Source organism: Erinaceus europaeus, chromosome 11 (genome assembly GCF_950295315.1).
Source record: "Erinaceus europaeus chromosome 11, mEriEur2.1, whole genome shotgun sequence".
Classification (NCBI taxonomy): Eukaryota; Metazoa; Chordata; class Mammalia; order Eulipotyphla; family Erinaceidae; genus Erinaceus; species Erinaceus europaeus.
The window spans coordinates 50,747,968-50,760,471 of record NC_080172.1 but is presented as its reverse complement, the minus strand read 5'-3'; the positions used below and the strand labels follow the sequence as shown (position 1 = coordinate 50,760,471).

Here is a 12,504-nt window from a genome sequence, read left to right as displayed (position 1 = left end):
ATAGAAATAGGAGAGAAATAAAGACACGTTTTAATAAATTAAAAAATGGATGCACTTTACATCATAACACACAAAGGAGAGGAGATAAGAAGCTGAAGGCCAATGGGGACCTAGAATCCTAGAGAAGATATGGGGTGCTGGTTCTCCAGACAAGGCGGTGCAGACTCTTGCCACGCACAGCGGCACCCAGTGTGCCTCTAGAGAGGGTTCAAGGCATGCTTTCCTCAGGCTGTCAGCTCTCTTCAGTCTCCAGAGCCGAGAAGGCCTGGCCCAGGGGGTTCTTGGTGGCGATCAGTACCAGGTTTCTGGGGGAGAGTTTGGGGTTGAAGATGGGCAGGAGTTCAGCATGAAAGCCTGGAGAAGTGGAGGATTACACAGAGGTAAAGCTAACTCAGCCTCACCCCTGCCAGCTCCTGGTTTCTAACCATCTGGCGTCTGTCCCTGCTTTAGGGCCCTCTTACCCTGCTCCTGAAGGTAGAGCAGCCGGTCCAGTAGTATCAGCGTCTCCACAAGTGGGGCCAGCAGCAGGGCCAGGCTGAAGAAGGCTACTACGCGGTTCTCTTGGGCCAGGTGGGCCTGAAGGGTGGCCAGGTTTAGCGGAGTCTGGGGGTCCAGGCCTACCCGCTGTAGTCCCCGCTGCACATACCTGTGGGGTCACCACAGACCACACTCAGTTTGGTCTTGGGAGCCTTTACCTCCCACTCTAACACCATTGCTAACTAGAGCCTAATGTTGCCTGGCTTGCTAGGTAATTGAGCAATTTAAAAATGTTCCCTGGTTGGGAGCTTTTTGCCTAATAGCAGATACACCCCCAAGTTTTTCAGCCAGGTCTGTTCAGTTAGGAATATATATTTATTGGGCTGAGACAGTTTGACAGAAGGGAGAGACACCTGTAGCACTGCTTCATTGCTTGTGAAGCCCCCCCCATGGGGACCACGGGCTTGAACCCAGGTCCTTTAATATATGGTAGCATGTTCAAACATATGTGCCACCACCTGAGCCCAGGAAGCTATATTTTTAGCACTTAAAGAACCTGGCCAGGACCATCAAAATAGCTCACTTGAACAGTGTGCTGCCTTTAAGCCTGACCCCCACACTGACGGGAGCTTTGGTGCTGTGGTCTTTTACTCTCTCTGCCTACAAAACAAAGATAGAAAACTTAAGTCAGTCTGCTGTGAATAGTGATAATTCCCTTTTAAAGAAATCTTGAAAAAAAAAGAAGTGGTTTGGGAGGTGTTGCAGTGGATAAAGCATTGGATTCTCAAACATGAGGTCCTGAGTTCGATCCCCAGCAGCACATGTACCAGAGTGATGTCTGGTTTTTTCTCTCCTCCTGTCTTTCTCGTGAATAAATAAATAATTTAAAAAAAAAAAAAAGAAATCTTGAGTTGTCGTTCCAGTCAGAAAACTGAAGTCCCCTCCCTCCTCTGGGTCACTCAAGACAGGCTACAGGTGAGGGTAGGAGGGGACCCAGCCTCCAATGGGTGATGCCCCTTCCCCACAGCTATCTCCCCAGCCTCACTCTTCGATCTTGAGTTCATGGACCCGGGGGATGCCCTGCACGCCGGGCCTCCGGAGCTCAGGCTGGGCCTGCCGGATAACTGTCTCGAGAGCTGCCCGGTAGCAGTGGGTCCGGAGAGCAGGGCCTGCTCTCTGCAGGCGCTCAGCATACTCTTCCAGAGCATGGCAGGCTCCCTCCCGCAGCCTGTAGGGCAGCTTATAGCCAGGCAGGCCTGCCACCCACTGGCTCAGCGGGTAGCCACCAGGAGTGCTCAGCTTCATGTAGCAGCAGCCTACGGATGCCAGGGCCACCACCTCAGGGCAGCAGGAGAAGTGCCTCAGCAGAGCCACACTCAGGTCACCGCAGGCGTGGAGGCCTGTCAGCAGCAGGCGGGTCCTATCCAGAGGTGGGCATTCCAGTGGCTGGAGGAGGTCTTCGCATAGGCTTGTGGGGTCCACCCACCTAACCACATGGTGTGGGCAGAGGTGAGGGCTGGTCTGGACCACCTGTGAGGGCAGGAAAGGACAAAGAGGAGGGGGATCTGGTAGCCCCATGGTCACTCTGGCCACAGGAAGGGGCCCTAGAAGGGAGCTGTAAGTTCTGGGTCTGGCATGATTAACTGAATCTTCCTGAGTTTACTGGCCTTACATAGTGAGTCTGATATTTAACTGACGATCTTTAAAAGCACCCTTTAAATAGAAACTGTTAACTAGGGAGTCGGGCGGTAGCGCAGTGGTTTAAGTGCAGGTGGCGCAAAGCGCAAGGACTGGCCCAAGGATCCCGGTTCAAGCCCCTGGCTCCCCACCTGCAGGGGAGTTGCTTCACAAGTGGTGAAGCAGGTGTCTGTCTTTCTCTCCTCTGTCTTTCCCTCTTCTCTCCATTTCTCTCTGTCCTATCCAACAAGGACATCAATAACAAGGGCAACAAAAGAAAAAATAAATTAAAAAAACAACTGTTAACTTAGGGAGTCAGGTATGTATGGGTAGAGTATGTATGTTAGCATGTGCAGGGAAATGGCTCAAGCCTCTGGTCCCCACTTGTAGTGGGGAAGCTTCATGAGCAGTGCTGCAGATGTATCCCTTTCTCTCCCATTTCTCTCTGTCCTAGCAAATAAAAGAAGAAAGAATAGCCAGGTGGTGGCGTACAGTATGTAAAGACCCAGGTTCAAGCCTCTGGTCTCCATCCGCAGGGGGGGAAGCTTCATTAGTGGTGAAGCAGTGCTGCAGCTTTCCCTATCTTCCCCCTTCCCTCTCAACTTCTTACTGTATCTAAAATAAAATTAATATACTTAAAAAAAAAAAAGAAATGCCTTAGGGCCAGTAAAATAATTCATTTGGATAGTACGCTGCTTTGCCATGGGCAAGAACTAGGCTTACTCCTGGCTCCCACTGCAGTGAAAGGAACTTTAGTGCTGTGGTCTCTTACTCACCAAAATAATAATTAGCAGCTGCCTGTATTTTTTTAGCTGGGGCCTCCTGGATGTATTGCCTATCGCCAGGTGACATTTTTTCATGCAGGTAGAGACCAGTGTAGTGGCTCTCTGTGGTGTCAGGGCTCGAAGCTGGGCCACACACCTGGCAGGCCCATGCCCTGACTGGTATGCTATCTCTTGGCCCCAGACAGTGCCTTTGTGGTCCTGTGGGTGGCACAGTGGGTAAAGCACTGAACTTGCAGACATGAGGTGAGTTCGACCCCTGGCATCTCATGTACCAGAGTGATTCTGGCTTTCTCCTTCTCTCATTAGTAAATAAGTTTATGAGAAAGAAAAAAAAAAGTGCTTATATATATATATATATATATATATATATATATATATATATGCGTTCAGAAGGCTAGGTGGTGGTGCACACAGTTGATCAAGTGCACACGTTATCATGTATAAGGACCCAGGTTTAAGTCTTTAGTCCCCACCTGTAGGGGGTAAGCTTCATGACTGAAGTAGGTCTACAGGTGTCTCTCTCCCTCTCTATATCACCCTCCCCTCTCAATTTCTCTCTGTCTTATCAAATAAATAAGATAGGAAAAAAATCTTTAAAAAATAGTGGGTGGGAGTAGATAATGATGATTATGCAGAGACTCATGGCCAAGGCTCCAAATTCCCCAAGTTCAATACCCTGCACCACCATAAGCCAGAACTGATCAAAGCCCTGCTATTAAAAAGAGGGGGGGAAAGTACCTTTTGAGGAGGCTTTAGCACAGTGGAAAACCTTAGGGAAGTGGAACTAGGGTGCACCACATGGCAAGATGAGAGACTTGGGGAGGGAATTCAGCTTTAGTGCCCAATTTCAACCAAGCAGACCCAGGAGCTGCATGGTGAGCCAGCCCACCTGTGGGTTCCTCTTCGCCTCCTTCTCCAGAGTCTGCACGAGCTCCCAGTCCAGGTGCTGAGCTCTCTCCACTAGCTGTTGGTCCCCTTCAATGCTCTTCACCATCATCCCCAGCCCCAGGGCCATGAAGCGCGACAGGTGGCCCTGGGGTCACAAGTGGGAGGGCAAAGGTGGCCCCATTAAGCAATTCTCCTTTGGCCTCCCTGACATCAGTGGCCCAGCACAGGAGTCCCCCATTCCCAGAAAGTCCCCCTCTGGCCCCATCTAACCCCTCAGGCCTCAGCAGCTGCTTCCCTGGGTCCGCCTGCCAGCTGCCCTCTTCAGGGGCTCAGAAAAACATTGTCAAGGGTCTGGCTTACCTGGCCTGAGCCAACGTCCACCACCTGGGTGCAGCCTGTGAGGTCACTTAGCTTCTTCACCAGCTGAAATAGGAGGGGACAAGAGAATACTTGCCACCTGCTACTGGCTGTCAAGGGCAGAGGCTCCTAAGGAAAAGGGAGTTGCTGAAAATGGCAAAGGGAGATGAGACACAAGGCACCAGGTAAAAGAGACATGGGAATCAAAATGGGTGCTGACCCCCAGGTTGGCTACTCTCCTTGTCCCTCTCAGGTCAGAGGCTCAACTTGCCCAGAAAAAAAAAAAAAAAGACATGTCCCACTATGAAGCCAAACTGAAGGTTATGAGAACAGGAATGAGACAATGATTCAGTCACCAATCAATCCAGCCAAAGAGATGCAAAGAAAAGGCCAAAGCTTGGGGCTGGGTGATGGTGTACCTGGTTGAGCACATGTTACAATGTACAAGAACCTGGGTTTGAGCTCCCCAATCCCCAGCTGCAGGGGGACAGCTTTGTGAGTGGTGAAGCAGTGTTGCAGATGTCAGTAGTGTGCAGTGGTGAAGCAGTGTTGCAGATCTCTCCCTACCACCCTCTTCCCTTTTGATTTCTGACTGTCTCTATCCAATAAAAAAATAAAGATGACAAAAAAAAAAGTGGTCTGGGAGATGGCACAGTGGATACGGCATTGGATTCTCAAGCATGAGGTCCCGAGTTCAATCCCCAGCATGTACCAGAGTGATGTCTGGTTCCTTCTCTCTCTCCTATATTAATCACTAATAGATGAAGTCTTTTAAAAAAATTAAAAAGGGGAGTCAGTAGCGCAGCAGGTTAAGTGCATGTGGCGTAAAGTAGAAAGATGGGAGTAAGGATCCCAGTTTGAGCCCCCAGGCCCCCACCTTCGGGGAGTCACTTCATAGGCGGTGAAGCAGGTCTGCAGGTGTCTTTCTCTCCCCCTCTCTGTCTTCCCCAACTCTCTCCATATCTCTGTCCTACCTAACAAAGATGACATCAATAACAATAATAACTACAACAATGAAAAACAAGGTCAACAAAAGGGAAAATAAATATAAAATTAAAAAAAATTACAGAGAAAATAAAGAAACGGCTGAAGCCAAACATGTCTATGGTGGAAGGGCCCCTGAGGCCTCTGGTCTTGCAGGTGACAAAAGGCTCAGGAGTTCCCAGGCTCCCAGGGGCACCCCTTCCCCAGTCTCCTCACCTCTCCCAGCCTTCGGATCTCATGCTGCTTCTTGGGCCTGACATGCTTCCGGAAAGGCGCCGGCAGTCGGGAGCTCTGACTGGAATTCTCCTGGAACTCTGAGGGACTCTGAAACCCTGGTGTGCGGGTAAAGGCCAGGGCCCAGGCTGTGGACTTCAAGGCCAGTAGGGTGAGTGGCCATACAGACCTGTACCTGAGAAAGCCCAGCCTGAATCCCCTTAGTGAGCAGGACCCTCATGCTCCTGGCAGCCCAGGTCATGACCCAGGATGCCCCTATCAAGACTGAGCAATGGGCTGCAGGGCTTTGTGCCCCAAGTGCCCTGGCACAAGGCCCCAAACCCATACCTGATCACTTCCCCTTCCCCAGGCATTCCCAGCAGCAGTGTGGCGAGCTGGGGGGGGCTTAGTCCATCCAGTGCTTCCTGCCATGAGCAAGGGAGTGTGTCCCACAAGTTGTCTGTGAAGAACTCCTGCAGAGGGAAGAAGTGGTCAGTGGACGCGCCAGTTCTCCCCTGCCCCACTGGCGATCATACAGAGCTGGCCGCAGCCAGCAGGTACTGCCTTGTCCTAGTCACTTGCTCCCTCCCACTCCAAGGAGGCTGCCTGGCCCTTTCTCAGAGCTCAGCTTGCAGTCTGGACACAGGTTGTCCTGCCAGCTTCCTCACCTATTTACATGTCTCTGTTCTCCACCTGATTGACCAAAAGGCAGGGATGATGACCCCTTGACACTGCGTCCCTTGGCCAGGTGGTGGCGCACCTGGTTAAGCGCACACACCATGACATTGTGTCCTTGAGACCAGGTTGACTGATGTGTGTTATCACTTAATTACCTATTACCATATGTGCCCCTGGAGCACTTTTTAAAGCATTTATTATTTTTTAAAAATATAATTTATCAGGAGTCGGGTGGTAGCACAGCAGGTTAAGCGCAGGTGGTGCAAAGCACAAGGACTGGCATAAAGATCCCAGTTCGAGACTCCGGCTCCCCACCTGCAGGGGGGTCGTTTCACAAGCGGTGAAGCAGGTCTGCAGGTGTCTATCTTTCTCTCCCCCCTCTGTCTTCCCCTCCTCTCTCCATTTCTCCCTGTCCTATCCAACAACAACGACATTAATAACAACAATAATAATGACAACAATAAAACAAGGGCAACGAAAGGGAATAAATTTTTTTTTTTTAATTAAAAAAAAAAAAGTGCTCCAGCCTAGACTTGGGATACAACAACGAACCAGGTGGCCAGGGAGGTAGTGCAGTAGATAAAATGTTGGGTTCAATGAGCCTAGAACTAAAATAGATCCATCTCTTCATCATCACTCCATTATCATCTCCATCAGGAACAACATAATGGACCCCTTTGGGGAGCCCCCAGAGACCTTACTCTCAATGCAGATCATCAATGGCAGAGAATGTTCCATCCTCCAAAGGGGGGCTGGAAAACATACTCTATCTACCACCTGAAGAAGATGGGTCCTGAAGTTGGTGCAACTCAGAATGTTCCTACTGATGACCACAGAATGCGAGTTTGGATCTACAGGGATGTAGAGGTTATACTGGCTCCTGTGCTGAATATGGGCCCCAGATCAAATCGATGGGGTTTACACTCAACAACATTTACAAACTTTCCCCATATTTGGGAGCTACTCTCTTCCCTGATCCAGCTTTCTAGCCATTTTCCCAGTCATGACATCATCTCCCCAGACAATAACCTGGGTCCACCTGCGTATCAGATGTCAGGCTCAGGCAAAAATTAATAAAATCATGGGCCCTTTGGATTATACCTAAAGTAGTATTTAAAGTAAAGTATTTTCAAAACGGAGACCCCAATTCTTCATTTGCAATATTTCAGCCTTTAGGTTCATGATTAATCAACAATTTGTATGGCTTTGTATGTTAACTCTTTTTCAGCCACCAGGCTCCAGATGCCACCATGATGCCATCCGGACTTCCCTAGGCAAGATGACCCACCAATGTGTCCCAGAGCTCCACTTCCTCAGAGTCCTGCCCCACTAGAGAAAGAGAGAGACAGGCTGGAAGTATGGATCGACATGCCAATGCCCATGTTCATCAGGGAAGCAATTACAGAAGCCAGATCTTCCACCCCATGAAGAACTCTGGTCCATACTCCCAGGAAGTTAAAGAATAGGAAAGCTATCAGGGGAGGGGATGGGGTACGGAGCTCTGGGAATTGTACCCCTCTTATCCTATGGTCTTGTCAGTGTTTCCATTTTTTAAAAAATATTTATTTAATCCCTTTTGTTGCCCTTATTGTTTTATTGTTGCTGTTGGATGTGACAGAGAGAAATGGAGAGAGAAGGGGACAAAGAAGGGGAGAGAAAGACACCTGCAGACCTGCTTCACCGCTTGGCTTGTGAAGCAACTCCCCTACAGGTGGGGAGCCGGGGGCTCGAATCAGGATCCTTACACTGGTCCTTGCGCTTTGCACCATCTGCGCTTTACCCATTGTGCTACCGCCCGATTCCCTAGAGTTTCCATTTTATAAATAAGTTTTAAAAAATAAAAAAATATGTTGGGTTCACAAGCATAAGGTTCCAAGTTTGATTCCTGACATCATGTATGCCAGAGTGATGCTTTGGCTCTGGTTCTCTCCTACTCTCTTATTAATATGGGGCTTATTAAATCCTAATTTAAGGGTGGGGGTGGTCGGAAGTGGCACAATGGATAAAGTATTAGACTCTCAAGCACGAAGTGCTAAGTTCAATCCCCAGCAGCACATGTGCCAGAGTGATGTCTGGTTCTTTCTGTCTCTCCTTTCTCATTAATAAATAAAATATTTAAAAAATTAGGGTGGGGGTGGTCCAGGAGATGGCGTAGTGACTAAGGCACTAGACTCTCAAGCATGAGGTCCCGAGTTCAATCCCCAGCAGCACATGTACCAGAGTGATGTCTGGTTCTTTCTCCTATCTTTCTCATTAATAAAATCTTTTTTTAAAAAAAATTAGGGCGGGGTAAATAGCACAATGGTTATACAAACAGATTGTCATGCTTGAGTCTCTGAAGTCCCAGATTCAATTCTCCAAACCACCATAAGCCAGAGCTGAGCAGTGCTCTGGTAGTAAAAAAAAAAAAAAAAAAAAAAAAAAAGTGGACCAGAGATAACAGCTCACAGGATAGGGCCACACAGCAACCCAAGTTCAAGCCCCCAAAACATGTGCTAGGGAACCGGAGGAAGGTCCAGTGCTGTGATATCTCTCCCTCTCCATCTACCTGAATGAAGAAAGTAGCCCTGGGTGGAGGAGACTGCATAAAGGTTATGAAAACAGACTCTCATGCGTGAGGTTCTAAGGTCGCAGGTACCAGGTTCAGTCCTCTGCATTGCTCTGGCAAAAGGGGGGAAAAAAAGTGGCCCTGAGTAGTGAACTCATGCATGTGTTCAGAAAAAAACAAAAAAGCCAGTCTCATTCTTGGTAACATGTACGCTGGGTATGATGTTCTGGCTCTTTCTTACTCATTAATAAGCCTTTTAAAAATGTTCCATCTCTGAGGCCCAGCAGTAGTGCAGTGGGTTAAGTGCACATGGTGTGAAGCACAAATACCAGCATAAAGATCCCATTTTGAGCCCCTGGCTCCCCACCTGCAGGGGGGAGGTCACAATGGGTGAAGCAGGTCTGCAGGTTGCAGGTGTCTGTCCCCCCCCCCCCCCCCCCCGTCTTCCCCTCCTCTCATGATTTCTGTCCTACCAACAACAACAGCAATGACAACAATAACAACAACTAAAAGGGCAATAAGGCCAACAAAATGAGAAAAATGGCCTCCAGGAGCAGTGGATTCGTGGTGTAGGCACTGAGCCCCAGCAATAACCTGGAGGCAAAAAAAAAAGTTCCATTTCTGCTTAGTCAACAATTTGTTCTGCTTTATATCATACCTCTTTTTCAACCACTAGGTTCCAGATGCTACCATGATGCTAGCCTGACTTCCCTGGGCAGACAACCCCACCAATGTGTCCTAGAGCCCCACTCCACTAGGGAAAGAGAGAGACAGGCTGAGAGTATGGACTGACCTGCCAATGCCCATGTTCAGTGGAGAAGCAATTACAGAAGCCAGACCTTCCACCTTCTGCACCCCATAATGATCCTAGGTCCATATTTCCAGAGGGATAAAGAATAGGAAAACTTTCAAGGGAGGGGATGGGATAAGGAGCTCTGGTGGTGGAGACTGTGTGGAATTGCACCCCTCTTATCCTCTGGTCTTGTCAATAGTTCCATTTTATTTTATTTTTTTAATTTTTAAAAGATTTTATTTATTAATGAGAAAGAAGAACTAGACATCACTCTGGAACATGTGCAGCCAGGGATCAAACTCAAGACCTAATGCTTGAAAGTCCAACATTTTACCCACCTTCTGGACCACAATAGTTCCATTTTATAAGTAAAATAATAATAATAAATGTTCCATCTCCAGCACCCTTTTCCACCATTTAAAAAAAATATATATATTTTATTAAATGTTCCATCTCCAGCACTCTTTTCCCCCATTTAAAGATTTTTTTTTTTCTCTTCCCAGAACACTTCTTAGCTCTGCCTTATGGTTATGTGGGAGATTGAATCTGGGACCTTGGAGCCTCAGGTCTTTTTGCATTAATCATTATCCTATCTCCTCCACCCTAAAATATTTTAAGATTTCAGGTAATAGCACTTATAAAATAATTTGTCAGTCACTATTTTAAACATTTTACATATATGAATACATTCACTCTTCAAAGCAACCCTAAAAGGTAGGTACTATTTTCAGCCCCTGCTTTATAATAAGGAAGCTGGCAGATAGCAATTAAGTAACTTGTCTAAGTAAGAGAAAGCTATTATCTAGAAGAGCTAGGATGTGAAACCAATTTGATTCAGATTTCTTGCTCTTGACCATTTTGCTCTATTATCTTTCTTTGGGTGAACAGCATTCCATGCAGATCATTAAGTGCAAAAGCCAGGGTACCTGCTTATTTGTGGAGCAGATTGGTGGAATAAGTGGACCAGTATGGGTGCTGTATAATGAAGGTGGGAGAGTGAAGTGTGGTGAGATTCTAGAAGCAGCAGGATCAGAATGTAAAGCTTTAAAGAAATTAAAGATTTATAAATGAAAGAGAAAGAAGAGATAGAACTAGAGTATCACTTTGGCACTTATGCCAAGGATTGAACTCAGGACCTTGTGCTTGAGAGTTCAATGCTTTATCCACTGCACCACCTCCCAGGTCACTAAACTTGCATCATTCAATGGGCCTGGGGTTGAAATTAGGACCTAGCACACATGCAACACCAAAGTCACCTCCCTGATCCCAGCCCCCCCCCCCCCCCCCCCCGCAGTTTTATTAATGAGAGAGTAAGGAGAGAATCAAAACATCACTCTGGCATATGTGATGCTGGGGATTTGAATTCTGACTGTGCCATATCCTGGAACACCCAACACACAAACACACACACACACACACACCTGGCATATGTGATGCTAGGAATCAAATTCAGGACCTCATGCTTCCAAGTCTGGTATCCTACCTACTTCACAACTTCCCAGGCCACCCATTTTTTATTTTACGTTTTGACAGACACCAAAGCACTGGACCACCACCCATCATAGAGCTTCACTCATTTCAGTCTTTGGTGTTCTCAAGCAGTAATGAGATCGGCTGTCAGGGCCCCAAATTTATATTTTGAAGAAACCAACCAGACAGCCAGGGAAAGAGCTAAAGTGTAGGACTTGCATGCCTGAGGCTTCCAGTTCCATCTGCAATGCAACATGTACCAGATGAGTCTAGTTTCATTCTCTTGTGGGATCGGAAATGGTGCAAAGGGTACAGTTGGACTTAATCTCAAGCATGAGGTCCTGAGTTCAAACCCTGGCATTGCACATGCCAGAGTAATGTTCTGGGTTCTCTCCCTAATAAATAAACATTTGGAAAAAAAAATCTTACATGATTTTTTTCCCCTACAGAAACGAATCAGGCTGATTTGTGAAGAACAGGTTATGGAGGGTCACAAGTAAACACAGGAGGTCAGATAGGGAGCAGTCTATGAAAGAGATGATGATGATGGCTTGGCCCAAGCTGGTTGCAATGGAGTTGGAGACAAAATGGATGAACTGTATCTTGGACTGGAGACCAGTGAAGGAAAAGGGCTAAATCAAAGATGGCTTCTGAGTGTGAGGCCTTAACAATTCAGTGGAGGACACCATTTATACACCAGCTCATTGATTTTTCACAATGACCCTTCAGGCGGGATCTACATTATAGCTGAGAAACCGGGGCCAGAGACAGTTAAAAAATATATATTTATTTTCATTTATGTTCTGTATGGAACAGAGGAAGAGAGGCTAGAGCACCATTCTGGTATATTTGGTGCCTGAGACCGATCCCTGGGTCCCTCCATGCATGCTACGACCTGTTCTCTACCCGCTAGGCAACCTCCCCTGCCCTAAGGAACTATTTTTAATGCTAAAGCTTAACAGGCACGGGAGGCAGGAATCTAGCCCTGGTCCGATTCCGAAGCTGGAGTTGCCCACTGCACTACAGAATCAGAGCTCAGATGAACGCGTTCCCAAAACAACACAGCTGCAGCATGGTTCCCATGTCCACACACTTTAATACTCCCAGGAAAGGCTATTAGAGGCTAACATTAGAGGCCAGACTCCCTCTCTGTTGGGGGCACTTCGCCAAGCACATGACCGGGAACACCCTGCCCCCTCCCCCGTGGCCTCACGATGATGTAGGCGTCCAGGATGGAACGGTAGAGGGCCAGGACGCGGGTGAGCTTCACAGCCAGCTGCCTCCTTGCCTCGTGAGAGAGGCCCCTGGCGGAGACGCCCGGCATCCCGGGGCCTAGCTTCGAGGGACGCGGGTCAGCGCCGTGCAGCTCTAGGTCCTGGGCTGAGCTCGGCTCTGCAGACGGACAAGGGGGCAGCAGCTCTGAATCCGATCCCAGACGCTGCCTTTTGCGGGGTTCTGGGCAGGGGTGGAAGCCATTAAAGGGAAACTCGTGACGCCACAGGCAGCGACCTGGAGGCCGCGCGGGAGCCTAACCCTCCTTGGCGCCTAGACGTGACGCCACAGAAGCGCGCGAGACGCACGGCTCTCGAGGAGGGCGGGGTGGTGCCGCGGGCCCTGCCCTTTCCGGCCCACTT

At 48.3% G+C, this 12,504-nt stretch overlaps 1 protein-coding gene across 4 annotated transcripts; it reads right to left on the bottom strand.

Moving 5' to 3' along the window:
• Window positions 1–7: 7 nt before the first annotated feature.
• Window positions 8–12,415, bottom strand: METTL25B (methyltransferase like 25B). Of its 4 annotated transcripts, none has more exons than XM_016193625.2 (8): window positions 12,084–12,415; window positions 5,730–5,854; window positions 5,385–5,537; window positions 4,188–4,250; window positions 3,829–3,972; window positions 1,523–2,007; window positions 462–646; window positions 8–354 (listed from the first exon to the last, which is right to left on the bottom strand). In XM_016193625.2, the coding sequence occupies exons 2-8, from the start codon at window positions 5,811–5,813 to the stop codon at window positions 233–235; spliced, it is 1,236 nt and encodes a 411-aa protein (XP_016049111.1). In that variant the 5' UTR covers window positions 5,814–5,854; window positions 12,084–12,415; the 3' UTR covers window positions 8–232. The 4 variants fall into 4 exon arrangements, with proteins under 4 accessions (XP_016049111.1, XP_060057615.1, XP_060057616.1 ...); XM_060201632.1 differs by having other exon boundaries at window positions 5,385–5,592; window positions 12,084–12,414; XM_060201633.1 differs by having other exon boundaries at window positions 8–305; window positions 5,385–5,592; window positions 12,084–12,413.
• Between the last annotated feature and the right edge of the window lie 89 nt (window positions 12,416–12,504).